This window comes from Vespula vulgaris, chromosome 10 (genome assembly GCF_905475345.1).
Source record: "Vespula vulgaris chromosome 10, iyVesVulg1.1, whole genome shotgun sequence".
Taxonomy (NCBI): domain Eukaryota; kingdom Metazoa; phylum Arthropoda; class Insecta; order Hymenoptera; family Vespidae; genus Vespula; species Vespula vulgaris.
The window spans coordinates 1,677,501-1,698,030 of record NC_066595.1 but is presented as its reverse complement, the minus strand read 5'-3'; the positions used below and the strand labels follow the sequence as shown (position 1 = coordinate 1,698,030).

The 20,530-nt window shown below is 32.3% G+C and overlaps 1 protein-coding gene across 2 annotated transcripts in view; it reads left to right on the top strand.

Moving 5' to 3' along the window:
- LOC127067147 (uncharacterized) overlaps positions 1–20,530 on the top strand; it is a 93,301-nt gene that overhangs the window by 30,681 nt on the left and 42,090 nt on the right. The window contains exon 2 of one of the 2 annotated variants that reach the window (XM_051001749.1): positions 9,712–10,135. The exons of the other annotated variant lie outside the window; for it this stretch is intronic. Coding sequence (XP_050857706.1) covers positions 10,105–10,135 — 31 coding nt within the window. The 5' untranslated portion in view covers positions 9,712–10,104. The remainder of the gene's footprint in view (positions 1–9,711; positions 10,136–20,530) is intronic. 2 annotated transcript variants of the gene reach the window in all.

The following is a 20,530-nucleotide window of genomic DNA, read 5'->3' as shown; positions in this document are numbered from 1 at the left end:
CTACAATACTTTTTCATTTTTGGCTCCATTGTATACTTACTATATATGTATATATACGCACGTATGTATATATTCGCATACTCCTACTCAAAGCTATAACGCTGACATGGGTGCAGGATTCGCATAATGGAACATCTCGTGTTATCTCGTTGTCACTGTTAGAGGTCGTCATTTAAATATCCGCACTCTTACATGATCTTTCCGTGTACCATTTTTTCGTCATGCATTGTACGTATCTACATACATACATATATGTATATATAGTAGATGCATTTTATGTATATTCTGGACGTCATTGAAAAAAAAAGGAGAAAAAAAGAGAATTACGTAGGCGCTTCTATAATTATTTTCGTAGTACGATCGATTTATAATGTAACTTTTTTACTTTCTCTCTCTCTCTCTCTCTCTCTCTTTATCTCTTTGATTTTTTTTTCTTTTTTTCTTTTTTTAAAATACTCTCAGCTTCATTTTTATTCGTTTTTTTTTTATGCAGAATAGATTACGATTACGATTCGTCGTAACGATAAAAAATCGAACTCAATTTTCAATGCGAACGAAGCACATTGATTTTCTTTTCAAATTTCTCATTAGACCGCTCGAATATATAATTTTTCTTTTGGTCTCTTTGTTTTTTCATTCTCGCTCGTTTATTTCCCTTCGGCCATCGCGCATTTTAATCGACCGAATCGAACGTTTAAACGCAGTTTTATACGCGCATCGATCGAAACATCGTTCGTTTTATTTCTTTTTTTCTTTTTTTTCTTTTTTTTTTTTCATTCTTCTTTCCTTCTTTTTTAATTATCGCTCCACAAAAATTCATAAAACCCTATTATCAGCTCGATAAGATTTGAGAGTTTTAATAAAATACCGTTAAAATCGGGTTTGCCATTCTCGTTCGATTACATTCACGTAAAAAAAAAAAAATGGAAAGAAAAAAAAAGGAGCGAAAAATATGTCTCAGTTTATTCAACGTGTACGTACAAAAGTTATATATGTATCTAGGCCATTTATATATATATATATCCGTGAACATAGAACTTTAGTTTTATTGTTCCTCGTAATTCACCTGCACCTTCCTTAAATCGTTCGGTCTTCCGGTTTATACACGGTGGACCTTGACTTACCTAAAAGAACCTTGGAACCTAACTTTTAATCACGAATAGATTAAGAACAAATTCGTTTGGTTTCTTTTTTTTTTTTTATTTTTTTTTATTTTTCTTTTTCCTTTTCAAGACCATACGTGTATGTATATGTATACATTATAAGTTACAAAATTTATAAAAACTATACAACGGAATGATAGTAGGTATTATAGAATGTACAGAAGAAAAGAAAAGAAAAGAAAAGAAAAGAAAAAAGATTGCGTTAGTCTTACATTATCGATACCATTGTCGACCTTGAAAATACTTAAAACATAGTTCGAGTATAATGGCTCGTCCTACTCTCATGACCTGTAAATTTAATCGCTTCAAAAGTTGCTAGAAAAAGAGTTGGCATTCTCTCTCTCTCTCTCTCTCTCTTTCTTTCTCTCTCTCTTTCTTTCTCTCTTTCTCTCACATTTTTTCTTTTTCTGTTTCTATCGTCAATGTTGAAAAAAAGAATCAGAGAGATATTTCGACGAGTCACGCGCAGAACTTGCGCGACGTGCGTTTAATCGCGACGTGCGTTGGATACTACTTTTATTTGCGAGGAGATAGAATGAAAAAAAAGAAAAAGAAAAAAAAAACATTGACAAGGGAAGCAAGAGAGAGAGAAAGAGATAGATAGAGAGAGAGAGAGAGAGAGAGAAAAGGACGTGGGAGAAGTATGTATACTAATCGATCAATTTATAAAGGGAACGAGAGAATCACTCGATGTGAAAAATCAACGTTCATTTATCACGACCACGATAATATTTTATAAAATCGTGTTTCCAACGTAACACACACTCGCATACAGACACGGATAAGTACAGGTCGTTTCGGTCTAATCGTACAAAAGAGAAATCTCATTTTTTTCTAATAACAATTAAATAATTATCTTAGGATAATTTTCATGGTGTTGTATAATCGTTAAATTCTTCGAAGATAAATTCGTTATATTAAACTAATAATTATTCGAATTTACAAAGAATTTTCGAACAATGAAATATATCAACCTGTATATTATGTACGTACATATACAAGTGGAAATATAATCCTGGTAGATAGAAAGAGAGAGAGATAGAGAGAGAGAGAGAGAGAGAACGATATAGCTTTTATTTATCCCGCAAGCGTACTCGAAGTTAATGAAAGCGTACACGAGTGTCCTGTTAACTTGTTCTCAAATGGGTACGTGCGTTTCCGCACAATTTTCTGGTATATCAACGACTCGTTAAATCTTTCACACGATTCTCCATCATTTCTACTCTCTCTCTCTTTCCATATATATATATATATATATATATATATTACCTCTCGACTGTCTAATCACTTGACCTTTCGACACATTCACACGTAAACATACTCACATGTATACAAAGACACGACGACCTTATCGGAACGTGTCTGACCTTGCAAACAAGCGCAGGGCTTCTCGTCGTCGTCGTCGGGAATTCAGTCTCGTTCTTTTCTCTTCTTCCTTCCTTCCTTCCTTCCTTCCTTCCTTCCTTCCTTCCTTCCTTTTTTTTCTTTTCTTCCTTCTTGTTTTTTTTATCTCTTACTCTTTCCTTCCTTCCTTCTTTCCTACTTACCTACCTATCTACCTACCTACTTACTTCGTTCAGTTACCTCCTTTCGAAAGAGCCATTAACCTTTTGTTGTGTCGAAACACATATACTATCTACTCTGTGCATATATACGTGAATATATATATATATTTACGTATGTATGTATTATATAATATATAGTCTCTTCTTTTCTACGTTTTTCCTTTCGCATTTTCCTATCTCTTTTTCTTTTTCTTTTTTTTTCTTTTTCTTTTTTTTTCTTCCTTCTTCACTTCATACGCTTTTTCTCTCTCTTTGCGTCACATATATATAGTTCTCTCTTTTCTCATTATTTCTTTCTCTTTCTCCCCCCTTTTTTTTCTTTTCCTTTGCTTGACATTTGCCACGACAATGGAATCGCGCGGCTGACGTAATTCATTGATAATTGACGAGCCCGTTGTTTCGATCACCGAGAGTAGTTACGAGAACTCTACTACACTACTTAAAACTTACGAGATACTTCATCCATTCTTCTTCTTCTTCTTCTTTCATTTTCTCTGATATCACACTTTGTTCTCTTTCTTTCTTTCTCTTTTTTTTTTGCTCTCTTTTCACTTTACTTTCGATTATCATTTAATATTTCAATCGATGTTAGAAATCTTTTTTCGTTGTGTCCATACGCGTATATTACTAGTACGGCTCATACGAGTCGCGTAAATACACACACACATATATGCACAAATACTTATTTACCTAAGTATTTATTTACTTACTTGGATCGTTCTCTCTTCAATTGAATTTATTTATTACGGTGACATTATTTATACGACAATGGAATCGCACAGCTGACGTAATTCATTGATAATTGACTAGCCCGTTGTTTCTATCACCGTTGACTCTACTACTACTTACGCTTACGAAATACATCATCTTTTCTTTCTCTTATTTTTCCAGTTTTATTCGATATCACATTTTGCATTTTCTTTTCTTTTCTTTCTTTCTTTTCCCTTTTAATTTTCATTGAATATTTTCATCGATATTAAAAGTTTTCTCGTTACGATCATACTCGTATTACTTATAACTCATACGTGTTCACGTATATATATATGCACAGGTACTTACCTAAGTACTTACTTTACTTACTTGAATCCACGATTTCTTCTTATTTTAATTAATTTATTTTATTTTTTTTTTTTAAGTTTTTACGTACGATCATCCAAAGGATAAAGTAAAGAAAGGAGAATCTTTAATGTATGTTGAACCATTCTCTTTTATGCTCGTCAATTTTTTCGATAGTTTTAATAACTCTTTTCTCGTTTTATCATAATCATCATCGTCATCGTCATCACGCTCGTTTCGTTGTTTTAGAAGGATATAGCGACTTTGAGATATTACGAATATCGTGATTTAGCTTCGTGGCTCGTCGTTCGCTTTCTTTATCGTCGATTAAAATGTACATCGATATAAAACGGACGAAGTAATTATGTAGGAGAAAACTCGAGAAAACAACGAGATGTTTCTTCTTTTCTTTTACGTGGTTATTTTTATTTATTTATTTATTTATTTCTTTATTATTTAATACGGAAAAGAATCTAAGAAAATATCGATTATAATATTTACGACAGAGCGGTTAGCAAAGTGGAGAAAAAAGTGCTATGAAAAAGGAAGAAGAAAATAAAGTAATACACTTTTTACGAAACTTTATAGTCGTACATGTACGTCGTGGTAGAAAAAATGAAAAGGATAAACTAAAATAAAAAAAAAAAAATAAATAAATAAAAAAAGAAAGAAAGAAAGAAAAAAAACTCGGTCGCGTTTAAGACGCAACGAAGGGAATAGATGAAGGTTTTAATCGATGAAAGTATCTTTTTTTTTTTATTTTTTAACTTTAAAGTTTTTCAAAAGAGGATGTACGACTGTTTTGCGAAGGATTCGTTAAAAATTTGTAAGAGTACTAGTATACTTATATCAAACTGCACGTAAGTAGCTAAATATATTATACAATATTAAATAGCTGTATATACTTATTCTTTTAAGTAGCTATGTCAAACTACGAAACTAAAAAAAGAAGTTTAAACGAAAGGTTTAAGGGTCAAGAGAATCAGTAGGGGTAGGAAGAACGAAGGAAAATTTCGAACCGAAATAATTTCGAACGATTCGAGTTAAATGATAATCCAACCCACGGGAACCCTTGAACCCTTCTATAGGTTATAGAGAACGGAAGTGAAAGTTTTTCTTTCTTTTTTTTTTGTGCTATTTAAAATATCCAGTTTCTCGTTCGGTGACTTCGAATGAGATGTCTTAGGAAAATCGATAGACTTGGTCGCGTCAAGGACAACGTTTCATCCCATCTCATTTCATCTCATCTCATCTCATCTCATCTCATCTCATCTCATCTCATCTCATCTCTCTCTCTGTTTTCTTTTTCTTAGTCTCTCTTTTTCTTAGTTATATACACGCTTTTAGGTTCGCGTCGGAGTGCTGAGGTCATCCTTCTTAAAATCGTATACTCCGTATTAGTTCTAGCGTAACCCCGTTTTTTATGAAGGAAAAGAGAGAGGAAGACAGAGTGATAGAAAAAAAAAAAAAAAAATGAGAAAGGTAGTGGCCGATAGAAAATATTTAAGTAAGTAAATAAGTAAGTAAGCGAGTAAGTAAGTACATGTGTCGAACACGTTTTATCGAAAATTGAAGGCATACGATTTTAAGAGGCTGTTTAATTTCCAAACAATGTTACAGACATACAAAACATACATACATATATACGTACATATATAACCAACATTCATTTTCACGTAGACGAGCCTCTCGATCACGATAATGTTTTCACAGGCGCATGAATGATTGTTTTACCCTTGCATAGGTATGTATCTACTTGTATTTTGTCAACATTTGCACGTATCAGCGTACCTACCACGGTTAGAGACGATCGTTGTGACAATTTTGCGCGGGAAAATCCATGTTGTCGCGTGGCAACGTAACATCATACGTTTATATGTATTTAAGTACGTACATACAATCGCATATTTAAATGGAATGAACGTTCGTAACCAAGATCTATCTCGTTTCGATCATATCTAAGAATAATATTTTTGCGAAGAATATTTCGATATTTCCTTCTTTCTTTTTTTCTCTCTTTTCTTTTTTCTTTTTTTTTTTATTTTATTTTATTTTATTTTTTTTTTTTTTTTTTACGACGAGGAAAGATCAAATTTTTGTTTCTCTCTTTATGGAAACGTTTTTCTTATTATTATTCTCATTGTTATTGCACGATGAAATGTACTTTTTTTTTTTTCGTTCTTGTTTTTCTCTTTAGAGATCTCTTTCCGTAACACAAAATTCGCTTTAGTCTTCGTCGTTAGCGAAACGCGAAATGTTATTAGTTTTCTTCTTCTTTATTTCATTTTATTTCCTCGTATTTTTCTCTTTTATTTTTTCTCCACTCTTCCAAATTGTTCATGCACGGGCAATTTTATTTATTCTCAAGGATATCAGATAAGAGATAAGAGATTATTTCCGAAGAAGATTTCGAAGGAAAATTTAATCCGAATAAATCATAGTACTATGTACGTAAAGTAAGTACATCGTCTTGGATATATTGTTGTAGAATGAAAACAGATGCGTCGGGGGAATAACTTATTTTTTTCTTCCCTTTATCTTCTTTTTTTATTTTTATTTTTATTTTTATTTTTTCTTTTTTTGTGCGCTGAACATCGTCGTCGCGTCTTATAACTCGTTGGTCTTGACTTTTGGCCGTGACATTTGAAAAGAAATTGTTTCGAGAGACTCGAGAGCTTCCGTTGTGTACTTTGTGAAAACTGTCTTGCTCGTTTTCCAGTTTCTCTCTATCTCTTTATCTCTCTCTCTCTCTCTCTCTTTCTCTCTCTGTCCGTCTTTTTCGCAGACGTTATTTCCGACGTGAACCTTTTCTTTTCGTTGACGCGTATATAAAGCTGGGAGATAAAAATCTCGTAAATTTAACGTCCGTTCGTTCGTTCGTTCGTTCGTTCGTTCGTAGACAAGTTCCTTCTTCCTTTACTACGAGATTTTCTCTCCGTTTTTTTTTCTTTTTCTTTCTTTTTTCTCTCCGTGTTTACTATCCTGGAATAGTAAAGGAGAAAGGAAGAACGGGTAAATTTGTTTTATTCTTCTTTCCTACTCTTTTATTTACTTAAATAATTTCAAACGGTTTTATACGTTTATGAAAGGAAAATAGTATATAGTATTCATTGTTTGTTGGAATTTTCATTGACTGCGAAGGTTCGTTAAGATTTTTAAGTATTATGAAAAAGACAGAGAGAGAGAGAGAAAGAGAGAGAATGTGTATCGTAACGATACGAACAGAAAGTTAGAAAGCAACTTTTAAACAAGGTGAAGAAGAGATGGAATAAAGAGAGAAAGAAAATGAACGGAGGATGCAAATTGAGTTTAAGAGTGGAAACGATAGAAATAAAGAAGTGGCAATATGAATGAAACGAAAAAAAAATGGAAGAAAAAAAAATATGCTCGAAGATCTATATGTATGTATGTATGTAGATAAATATATATATATATATAATATATATTTATATATAAATATGTATCTATGCATGTATGTATGTTGTGAGAAAGAGAAATAGAAAAAGAAAGAAATAGAGAGAAAGGTTGTTAAAGTCTTGTAAAAATGAAAAAAAAAAAATAGAAAAAAGGGATGGTTGTGAGTCGATACGAAAGTAATTGGAGGGTGAAGAAAGAGTTGAAAGTGAATAGTGATGATGGAAGGTGCAAAAGTGCAGTCTGGAACGTAAAAATGAAACGGAAAGCTCGAAGAGATTTACGAATGGTTTAAGCATGATGTCGAGAATCTTACAAATCCTACTTTAAAAATTAACTTAAGAAGAATTGTAGAAATGAAATATTCCACACGAACAGTGTCAACTAACAGAATATTAACTGGTGAAAGTCGAAATAAGTTTTACGATGAGCGACAAAACGAATTTAAAATGTTTTAATGTATTTAATAGAAATCTGACGAACTGATAGATGATGATGACTAGATAGATATTTATGTATGAGAAAGAGAAAGAGAGAGAGAGGGAGAGAGAGAGAGAGGGACAATTTGAAAAAAAAAGAAAAAGTAACATTATACACGTGACTTCGATCATAATGAAATATTTACACACATACGCATTTACTCGTATATATACATATCTGTTTCAGGATTTTTCAAGAAAGAAAAAATATTTCGATTTCATAAGAATCCTAATGGAAACTTTTCATAGGGATACTATATGCATCCATGTAGTGTATATATATATATATATATATATATATATATATATATTACATGGTTGTTTCATTTTGTATCCGATGTGGTAGTTCAGCGTTCTATCTATCACTCTCTATCTCATTTTCTCATGTTTCTGGTCTTATCGATTTAGTAGACAACTCGTAAAGCCAGTGGCCTGATCGTACGCGACCTTTTTTCCTTTTTATATCGGTTACGAATATTTCCTTTTAGGGACATCGAGAGATGATATGTATGTATTTTCCTTTTATCTTTCGAATATGTATATATATATGTGTGTGTGTATGTATATACGTATGTATATACGTGTGTATGTATGTATGCTTTTTTGCAATACCCTTACAAAAATAATTTTTTGTTCAACGTTTCGCGTGTATAATAATCATTAGAATTCGTAATCGATAAAAGTTTCGTGTTATTTGTCAACAAATTAACGAAGCATCGGTATTTTCAAGGCTGAAAATATTTTATCAAGAACTTTTGATCCTCGAGAAGATAACACCTTAAACGTTATTCACCATATCGTTTTCTTTCTTTCTTTCTTTTTGTTTTTTTTTTCTTTTTTTTATATACGTGATACTTGAAACAATAACACTAAGAGAATTCAATTGATTTTTTTTTGTCTTTTTTTTTCTGTTTTCATCCTCCCACCACCCATTAAAACTTGTCGCATTTTTCAATTAATGATTCGATTATGAAATATAGGTTCGGAAAGGTTTCCAGACGATATAAAAAATTAATTGCCTTATATGCAATTAATTGTTAGAAATTAATTTCCATAAAAATTTATCGCTCCTTTAAGAAGCTAATTTCTTTTTATCTTCTTTATCGGATATTATAAAACGCTACGAGTCTAATCGGAAGCTTAAAAAGTTTCGAAAATGATTAATCGGTCTTTGAAAAGTCACGCAGGAAATTTTGGTCTACCTTGTATAACGAATGTCCTTCTAAGACGTATTACAGGAGTGATTGTAGTTATTAAATTCTCAGATTGAAATACTTCATTAAATCTAGCGTCTTATTTCAAGGATGTACGCGTGGGACGACTGTTCTCTTCGTTTCCTTCCAGGAACACCTGATCTATGCTCTGTCATCCTATTAGCTTGTTAACCTTTTCGTTAAAGGTCATCCTCGTTCGGTATGGTCATTCGCACGAAAATATTTTAACGAGAAGGACGTCGATGATTTATGTTTGCGTGCATACAATATACGAGATACATATTTACTTATCAGGAAGAGATATAATCTAGAGACTTATCGATTATAGCGGACTATCGATTAGTTTTTTTCTCCCTCTTTTTTCTTTTTTTTCTTTTTAACTTCACCACCGTGTCCAATGAAAATTTTTTTCTTTATACCTTTTCTTTTTCTTTTTCTCTATTTCTTTTTCTTTTTCTATTTTCTTTTTCTTTTTCCTTTTTTTTAACGCTATCACCGTGTTCATCGAAAATTTTTCTATTAGATCTCTCTCTTTTTCTCTCTCTTTTTCTCTCTTTATTCTTTCAAATATCAACGTAAATATTTCTTGAGATAAACGAAATAAAATAGAAAATGTCAGACGAAAGATGATTCAAACGTGAAACGATAACGTTTACGAGGCGTTACATCTCCCATTTGCGAGTACTAAAAAACTAACTTCTAGTTCTCGTTTAACTCAGATTTTTCTCTACGGTAGATAAAATTCTCGTAGAAATAGTAGTTGTAATATGGATAGAACAGAGAACGATCTTTGAATGGAGTTTTCATTCGTTTGTTTCAGACGTATTAATCGATCGGCGTGATAAATAAGGTGGATATCATGACGGCCGAATGGAAATCCGTCGAGTCGAGAAATGATAGGAAAAATCTTTATCGTCCTATGGTTAACGGATAACGAATTTTTTGCTGCGGATCATTCGTTCGTTCATCCGATCGTTGTTACGAGGGTGGAGGAGAATCGAAGTGAAAAGTTTTATCGAAGTGAAATTATGGTAAAATTATGACGTCGAGCTGACATCGTCGATCGTAACAAGAAACATAGAAGACAAGAAAAAAAGAACGAAGAAGATTTTTCTGAATAAGAATTTTTTTCTATCACCAATACCATTAGAATTAGGATCCAAATGATTTCAAGATCGACGTCGAAGAGCCAGACGTCTTCCAATGGGTCGAGATGAAGCCGAGCGATAACGTAACAATGGAGGGTGAGTCGAGTAGTAGAAGATAAAAATAGAAAAACGAAAGAAGGTGAAGGAAGTTGGGAAAAAAGGATGAGAAGAGAGTTTTGAGACACTATTTCGTCGCATTATCGTTCGAATCATCGAGCGTGAAACGAACGAGTATACCGAGTATACTTTCTCGTCTATTCGGATCATCGTCGATTTATCCGGACCATGCGAATTCGTTTTACGCGCTGCTGAGAACCTATTTCGTGTATATATATATATATATATATTTTTCTTTTCTTTCTTCCTTTCTCTTTTTCTTTTTCTTTTTTTCTTTCATTCTTTCTTACTTTCTTTCCGTGCCACATTTTTCCGTTCTATATTTTTATGAAAAGAATGATAGTACATAGGTACGGATCGTAAGTTACTCACGGAATGCTTCAAAGAACGTTGATAGAAAAGAAGTAAAAAAAAAAAAGAAAAAATGAAACAAAGAAAAAAGTAACAAGAATAGATGTTAGATTTTTCGAGAACCCGTAGCGATTTGATTGATTTATTATTGATTTTTTTTCGTTTCTTTCTTATCTTTTATTTATTTATTCGTATTAGTTTCTATTACTGCTTCTATTTGTTATTATTATCTATGTCATAAATTTTTTTTTTTTTTTTTTTTTATTATTCGAGCGCACAAATAACGTTTGAAATGTCAGAATATTAATTGATAGCGAGGAGTCGTATTATTTTCTTTTTTTCTTTCTCCTCTTTCACCTTCTCCTTTTTCTCTTTTCTTTTAATTTTCTCCTTTCTTTTTTCATTTTCCATCTCCCTCCCTTGACCCTACCACTTTATTCTCAACTTTCTACTTCTCTCCTACGTCTTCGAACGCTTTTTAGTAAAGTCGCCGTGCAAACGAGAACTTTTAACTCGTAGGAGGACGGTTTTAACCTTAAGATTAGTTTGCGAAGTCGCGAAAACCGCAAGTGCGTGATATTCTTTCTCTCTCTCTCTCTCTCTCTCTTTCTTTTTCTCTCTCTTCAGTAAAATATAAATCACGTGAGTGGTTTCTTGAACAAATTGGAAAATTTCAAGTTATTTCTATGCCGATCGTGAAGACATTTTGTTACTTTTTTTTTTTCTTTTCTTTTCTCTCTTCAATTTTCTTTCCTTTTCCTTTTTCCTTCTATCGTTCTTTCTTTCTTTCTTTCTTTTAATTAGCTTAAAGTACTTCGTATCGTAAAAATTATTTGACGATCTTGCTACGCTACGCAGGAACCTTGAAAGTTTCTTTCTATCGATTTGCATCGTCCTGAGAAAGAGACAGAGAGATAGAGATGTGTGTGTGTGTGTGTGTGTGTATGCGTTAGAGGAAATTCAAAGTTATATCCAACTAATCGAAGTCCGGTGTGTGCTCCAAAGTTAATCACTTTAAGAACACCTACCAATATGAAAGTTTCCTTTTAGAGAAGGGTCCTGTCGAAACGTGCTTAAACTCCTTGACGTGGTATAAACGTCCATTGTTCTTTATTGGTCTTCCTTGTTTAATATTCCCCATTGAGACTATGACTTTATTCGATTTTCTAATCTTCCTTGTATCCATCCATCCATCTCTCCCTGTCTCTCTCTCTCTCTCCTTCTCTCTTTCTTTCTTTTTAGGTTTTTATTCAAAGAATTCGAAATGAAGGACAATGATAGAGAGCGGACCAAAAATTTGTCTAGATTACTATTACTATTTTTTTTCTTTTTTTTTTTTTTTTTTAATTACTCTTTTTTGATGATAGTTTTTTAGGCTTATTGTTTCACAATGAAAAAATCTGAAAAATATAAAGTTAATACGGAAAGGCTCGTAAGAAGGAACAGTAATTGATTTTTTAAATTCTTTTAGTAATTTTTGTTCCAATCTGTGCTTATGTAATTAATTGAAATACTCATAAGAATTGAATTTCATTATTATTTTAATCCAATTAATTGACGTCGGTAATTGATCATCGCTTAAGCTTCTCACAATTTAATCTAATTGAAAAAAAGAAAATTATATTTTCGTTCTTTACGGTTTCTTGCTTTACGGTTCAACGTCCTACATTCGAGATTACGACTTTCGATTCGATTTTCTATTCGACGATGTTCCTCTTTCTAAACCTTTGTCTAACAAATCCGAAATCCGAAAGACGATTGTACAGAATGGTATCAAAAATTTTCAGATGGTTTGACAAAGTAATTATTCCTTTTTGCCGACTTTAAGCCTGTTCTTTTAAAATCAGAAGAAACTGAGAGGAAAACATTGTTGAGCCAAAAAGTATATTAATCGATTTTTAAAAGTCGTTTTTTTAAATCGCCTAGCAACTTTTTTTTTTGTCCCGATCTCTACGTAATTGGTTGAAATACTCGCGAGTATTTAATTCAATTGTTATCCTCTAATTGACGCGAGAAAAGAAACTTCCTTCGCTCGTTTTATGATTTCTTGCTCGTTTAAAGTCCACCATTTGTAAACTCAGACGCTACATTCGTGATTTTCTAATCGTCGCTTTCTAAATAAGATCTTTATCCAAGATAATTAAGATCGACGCGAAACGATTGAAAACGATTTCGACGATGATTCTTTAAAATATCGAGAGAGAGAGAGAGAGAGAGAGAGAGAGAGAAGAAAAGGATCGATCATCGTTGAAAAATGTTTAAGAATATTTGTCGTAATAATAAACGATTGTGGCTGGGTCTCTTAAAATTTCGTTGTCCTTGAGAAAGAAAAAACATTTCGAGAGAGAGAGAGAGAGAGAGAAAGGGTTTTAAATAACGCGTTCGAACGATACAAACGACGAGTGGAGACACAACGACGATCCTCGACCTAATTTCCACTGGAGTTCATCGACCTCTTTATTTTTGGTCGCGTATGCGTGTGTAACTGTGCGCGCGCGCACCTGCGCCCCACCCCCGAGTCTTAGAGAACACTGTAATCGACTTTTGTCTCATATCGATCTCGTTTAAAATTAATAGAAGCTGATGAAATGAGATGATGCATAAGAGAGAAAAAAAGAGGGAAAGAAAAAGATAAAAAAGAAGTTATCTGTCTTTTAAAAATTTATCGAAATATTTTATCTCCGATCGATCGTCATCGTCATCGTCGTTATCGTCATAGTTATCGTCATAGTTAACGTCATCGTCACGATCAAATCGTCGGACGTAATCCAAAGCCGATCGTTAGTTCGGTCACGTAGCAATGTCGAATTAAATCGAGTCGTTGTTGTCGAGGTCACGAGAATCCAGAGGTTGATTATTATGAGAGAAGTTTAGCGTAGAGATGTTTCTACATACTTACGTAGGATAGGTAGATATGTACGTAGTTTCGTATGTACATCATCGTCTCTCTTCATCTTTCGATAATAACGACGAAGGAAAGAAAAAGAAAAAGAAAAAGAAAAAGAAAGAAAGAGAAGAGAAGAAGAGTAAAAGAAGAGTAAAGTAAAGTAAAGAAAAGAAAAGAAAAGGAGAAAGAAAAACGTAACATATGCGACATAATAATATCGAAGAATAATTTTTCCATCAGATTTTTCTTTCTTTAAGAATGTGAACGTTTTTCATTAGAGATAATAAAGCATCACGAACGGATATATGATGATATTCGAGAAGAAGAAAATGAAGAAGAAGGGAGGGAAAGAAAAAAAAAAAGGTAATAAGAAGAAGAAATGTGAGATCTCGTAATAATGTCTCGGATTATCGATTCGTTATCGTAAGAAAACGATATGTAATTCGAGCGATAGTGTAGGAGTGAGATCTCTCTCTCTCTCTCTTTCTTTTTTAATACCGAACGACGTTTATCGGATATTTTTCGTTTCGTTTCATATCCGGATTACGCGTCATTACGCGAATCGTTGAAAGCATATACGTAGTTATGTTAGGATCGTGCGTGGGAGATGGGTCAATGAATTAACGTGTTTCTTGGAAATATTAAAAGATAAATTATGTATATACGTGATTATTTCCGTGTAGGTAGATATAAATAAATAGGTAGGTGGTGGTTAGGTATATATCATTAACGAAAAAAGAGAAAGAAAAAGAAACAATTCCCTAAAGAAAAGAAGAGAAGAAAAGAAAAGAAAAGAAAAGAAAAGAAAAGAAAAACAAGCCGGAAGACGAGAAAAATAAAAAATGTCTTTTCTCATCCTTCCGTTTTAATATCGCAAAAAAAAAATAATCTATTTCATTGATAAAGAAACAATTACGTTCGTACATACATACATACATACATAGATATATTTATATATTTTTCATTGATTTATTTATGTTATTATATTTGATTTATGACTTATGGAAGTAGATTTCTCTTACCTTGAATTACGTTCAGTTTATGAATTACATTCGCTTTATGAATTAGACATTCTCTCTCTCTCTCTCTCTCTCTCTCTCTTTCTCTATGTATATATATATATATATGTATCTTTCTCTTTCACACACATATACATCCACATACATTTTCAACGTCAAGTTGGACCAACAAGAACAGGCACACGCATCAGTTGCACTTTCTATCTTTGTAATGGATAATAGCTTGTCGTAATTTCTACGAGCTGTCTACATCCTTTCATTCATGATTTCTCTTGGTATATACTCTAACCGTTCCTGGATAATCGTATACACGAGAGAATCTTATACATACAAATACATTAAATACATATCTTCTCTATTTGTCCGTTAAATTACAGTAGGTTAGCTAGAATATATACGTATACATATTTATCTGTATACGAATGATAACGAAAAGGAGATTGCGATTTGTATTAATGTGTCGTAATGAAAACAAATTTTGTTTTCTTTTTTTCTTTCTTTCGAATATAACCAGTCTCCCTCTCTCTTTCTCTCTCTCTTTCGTATTAATTATTATTAGATTGTAAATAAAGTAACAGAGTAAGAAGTTCCTCGTCTATATCCTCGACAGGAGAATTTTATTTGATTCGATCGTTCATTCGAAGAACAACCTTCGACTTGCTACGAACGAATTCGAACTAACGAGCTTTCTGTGTCGGACGTTCACCGTAATTGGATTATCACGATCAGGAGACTCGTTCGTAGACTGTGTAACTTAAACTAAATAAGAGATTACGTGATAGGAAAAATTCGATAAAAGATAGAAATAGAGAAAGAGAAAAAATAGTGAAACAAGAAGAGTTTAAATCGATTTTCAATGCTGCGTTAGATATAAAAACGAGTCCAAAATGGCAGCAATATTTGAATGCCAGAATCGAATGATATCAAGCGTAGGTCGTATCGATGACGTCCGACGATGATTTATTTTATGAAAGGATTGTGTAAATGATAGAGAAAAAGAAAGAGAGAGAGAGTTGAATGAGATTCAAACGGTGTGATCCTTGAATAAATGTTCGACATTGTATACTTATTCTCTCTTTTCTTTTCTCTTTCGTTCTTTTCCTCTCCTTAATATTCTTATTTCTCTCGTTTTCTTTCCAACGTCCTATAAACTCAGCAATTATATTACCCTCGTTCGAGATGCAACTGTCACGGTTGGAACAGTTTAGTCGGTGGTCGAATCGTTAGAGGTGCGCAGTCTCTCTGGTATCCTCGAGCTTGCGTAAACGTTAGATATATTATTTATTAACGAGAATTTTCGAATTCTATTTGGGCGACGTTTAAAAAAAATATATATGTGTGTGTGCGTGTGTAAAATTTCATGTAAAAATAATTGCGGTTTTTACCATTTTATTCGTAAAAAAAAAAGCCGTAATTACTTTTCGCATGAACGTAATTTCAAGGAAATTAAAAAGGAAAGAAAAAAGAAAGAGAAAAAAAAAATAATGATGTGTAGAAAAAGAGAAAGAAGAAGAGAAACAAGGCAGTACAATTTTTTTTTCGTATGAAAGGAAACTTGTAAGGATGTTCTTTTTTTTTGTCCTTGTGTGCAAAACATATATTAGACGTGAACGAAAATAAAATACGTTCGAAACTATCTCTTGTTTTCAACGTTGATTAAACTTTGTCGTTAGAAAATGATATAATGCAATAGTATCATTTCGAAATCTCGTGCGGTATATACGTATGTGTATTATAAATATGATGTATTTAGAATATGAAATATGTGATAAAATTTATTTCGAATTTATTTCGAATCGCCATTGATAATTTTAAGATTAAATTTCGTCGAACGAAAATTATCAATCGGTGAATGTTCTCTTCAAGGAAAAAAAAAAAAAGAAAGAAACGAAAGAAAAAAGAAAAGAAAAAATATATATATATATATAAAGAAGAAGAAACGTTCGGTCTTTCTTGAAAAATTAAAAGTCATTTGTAAGATGAAGGGAAACGGAAAGAATGTGGAAGAAATTCAATTATATATGTCTATGACGATATGGCGTGAGCGTTTTCTTTCATAAGAAAACATTTTACTTCTTTTACTTTTTTCCTTCTTTCTATCTATCTATCTATCTTCTTTTCTTTCTTTCTTTCTTTCTTTCTTTCTTTTTTCTTTCTCTTTTTTTTTTCTTGCGGTACACGTGGCAGACCAAGACGCTACTGCTTCTGTTGCTCCTGTGGATGCTGTGTGGGCGGAGAACATCTCTCTCTCTCTCTCTCTCTCTCTTTTTGTTTATCTCTATCTCCATCTCTATCTCTCTATTTCTCGCCATCTGTATCTATCTTTTTACGTGAAAGTGGAGCCGAGGTCGGAACCGAGGCCACAGATGATTCGTCTGTATTTGCAATTCTAGTACTCGAAGACTGGCAATTTTTGCAGAGTGTCCCGCCTCCTCTCTCGTTTCCTCTTTTTCACTGATTCCTTTCGTCTCTCTTTTTCTTCTTTCTACTTTTCCTTCTTCCTCTACTTCTTCCTCTTCTTCTCAACGACTCTCAAGGTCTCATTATACTTAAGACGCGCTCAAAGACAGCCACCCACCCACCCACCGAACAGAGAAGCTTCTGTTAATGCATGTAAATGTCTTCTCTCTATACGTGTATACGCGTGTAAAAGCGTATCACTATGAACGAGCAAGAAATATTGTTGACAAACATTTCTGCGCTCGACGCCTTAAGAATTGGAGAAAGAGAAAGAAAATCTCTCTCTCTATCTATCTATCTCTCACTTTTTATTTCTTTTTTTTTTCTTTTTTTCCATCGTTGTTTTAATTCCTCTTTCATTCTCGTATTATCCTAGAAGGAAAAAAAAACTTACCAGGTCGGTTTGTTCTTTATATCCATCATTTCCTTAAAACTCATTCCAATTTCTAAAGAAGGTACCAGAACTTCATAAGAGAACTAGCTTTTCTTTCTCTCGTAAGAGAACAAGCTTTTTTCTTTTATCTTCTATACGAAAAAGAAAGAGAGAGAGAGAGAGAGAGAGAGAGAGAGAGAGAGAGAGAGAGAGAGAGAGAGAGAGAGGGAGAAAGAGTTTTTCCAACGAATTGGAAATGAATGAAACAGGATTGTTTTAGTAATTTCTTTTTATTGTTTTTTCTCAATACACTTTCTTTTTAACTGGATTTGATTATTCTTCCGAGTTGATTTTTCGTATAATATTTATTTATTTATTTATTTATTTATTTATTAATTCTACGTTCCACTATTCTCTCTCTCTCTCTCTCTCTCTCTCTCTCTCTCTCTCTCTCCGTTCATCTCTATTTCTTTCTTTCTTTTTTGTTCTACATTCGTAATTAGTTGTCGACGTATTCATCGACCTTTTCTAAGGGTTTTCACTTCCGGTCTAAGTACCAGAGACGAAAAGTTCTTAGATTACATTAAAAATTAATTGCTCCTTTTCTAAACTTTTTCGACTAAGTTTTTCTCTTTTCTTTTTCCTTCTTCCTTTTTTCTTTCTCAAATTGTAAAACTACAAGCTTAAACTATCATCGTAGAAGCCTAAAAAGTCTCCCGAGGAAGATTCTTTTTTTTTTTTCTTTTTTCCTTTTCTTTATTTTGTAAAATTACTTGGGTTAACTTTTGACTCGACCTTTAAGGAACTTTAAATCCTTCTACTCTCTATCCCTCTACTCTCGTTCCTTTACGTGGATAAATGAAAGAAGAAGAAAGAAAAAGAAAAGAAAAAAATTATGAAAATCTTTGGAATCAGATATTGCAATCGTCGTTTCTCCTTTCATTTTTGTTTTCCTTTTATCGGATACGTTTCTCGTATCATACGCAGTTAATCCACTTCAGTCGTTGGAACGAGATCGATGATACATAACGTATCGATACCAAAAGCAATTTAGGAGGCAATATTTTCCGACAAAACGTCGCCACGATTCACATTTATACGTCGAAAATCGCGTTTCACTGATCTCGTTTCAGCCTCCCTCGGTCTTTTTTGTCTCCTTTACTTTTTTTTTCAGTCTCTTTCTCTCTCGTTTCATTTTTTATTTTCTTTTTTTTTTGTACAACTTCGCTCATCCAGCAGCAGTGGCAGTATGTAATTTTCCAGTACAACCGGGAATTGTTTTCTGCGACGAAAAATTATTCATTTGTCGAAGTAGCCAAGTCCCCTTTTTCTATTATCGACGAAATGAAACTTTTTTTCGTTTCGGAGAATAGATATTCAATCGTGTCGATGAAAAATCATTTCTCTCTCTCTCTCTCTTTCTCTTTTTATTTTTATTTTTATATCGATCATTAACGATTCGATATTGTTAAGAATGTTGTTTACGATTCGTAATAAAAAGGTTTGTTGATATCGAAGAAATAATTTCGTTCGAGATACAATTTTGTTCGAGAGACATGATTAAGTCTTTCTTATCGATTAATTATGACATCGAGAGAGAGAGAGGGAGAGAGAGAAAGAGAAAGAGAGAGACAGAGAGAAAGAGAGAGATAATAGATACACGCATAATTTCTCATCGTTCAATAGGTAGATCGACCGCAACAGCGTTTGCATTATCTCGGTCATATCCTCTTTTCCATCTATAGTTCGTCCCTACTAACTCTTACTACTGTATCGAAGTTGTAATGATTTTTTTTTCGTTTTCTTTTTTTCTTTTTTTTTTTTACTATCCAATAATGTTTCGTACGTGGGAGAGAGAGAGAGAGAGAGAGAGAGAGACTTTGTGAGACTTATCTCGCATCGTGATTTTTGATACAATCAATCATTCGTTTTTATCTCTTATATAATAATACGATTATCATTTTGATTGATTCAAAGGGAAAAATAATTTCACAAGGTGATTGAAATAATTTAATCTGTTTATTTATATATTTATTTATTTGATTTTCTTCGTAAAATAATGAGAAGAGATATTATAACGAAGAAAGAAATATTTCAATTGTTTTAACAAAAAATTTTTATTCTTTAATAATTCGAATTTATTTCAATTATTTTAACAAAAAGTTTGTAAATTATTTTAACAAGAAAGAAATATTTTTGACACAACCGATCGATTCGTTCTTGTCTCTTAGATAATAGTTCGATTATTATTTCGATTGGTTCATTGGAAAAAATAAATTTCACACGGCGATTGAAATAATTCATTAATTGATTTATTTGATTTTCTTCGTAAAATGGTCAGACGCAATATTAATCGTGGTTTGTGGAGAAAGATAGATAATAAGAGGATATAGCTTGATAAGAGAGTAATGGTTAATCGATTTGCAATCGAATTTTCTTTAAAGCATTCTTTTCTATTCTCATCTTTCTTCACTTCTCCGTCTTTTTCTTAGTCTCCGTTATAATTGAGCAGAGACGATCGATCGAAAAAGAAAAATAAAAGCTGAGTCAAGGATAAAGGAAATTGAAAATAAGAAAAAATATAAAAAAACGACGCGAAAGCTATTAAGAGAATCGAGTATCGAGAGATAATCGATTATTGTCTATATTGATTGCACGATAAGTAATTTCCAAATTTTCAACATTTTTTATTTAAAGGAACGATAGTAATAGATAAAAGTTTTTTATAAATAAAAGAGAGAGAGAGAGAGAAATTAAAAATATTAATAAATATAAATATAAAGATAGAAAACCATAGTATTATTCATAAAGATTCAAAACAATATAAACACCGAATGGAATGCTCAAATAAAAAAAGAAAAAAAAAGGAAACCTCTTTTTCTTTTCTTTTACTCGGTCAATAAAATTTTACTTCGCAATATAAAAAACGATAAAGTCTATACAAGGTCAACTAAATTATCTAAAACACAATAAATTGTATAACGAACTGATGAACTCCGTCTTTTTAAATAGCTAATAACTCGTGTAAGCGCGATTGACGCGATATTAATTAATAAATAATAATTAATAAACAAATTAAAATTAAGGAGAAATTAAAAAAGAAAATAAGAAAGAAAACGACGAAAGTGAAGAAAAAAGAGAAAAAAAAATAAATAAAAGAAAAATGAAAGAAAACAAGAAATTCTTTCTGCTTTTCTTGAAGATAAACATCATCGATGATGTAAATAATAATTTCTTATTTTGGTAACAGAAAATATGTTTCTCTCTCTCTCTCTCTCTCTCTC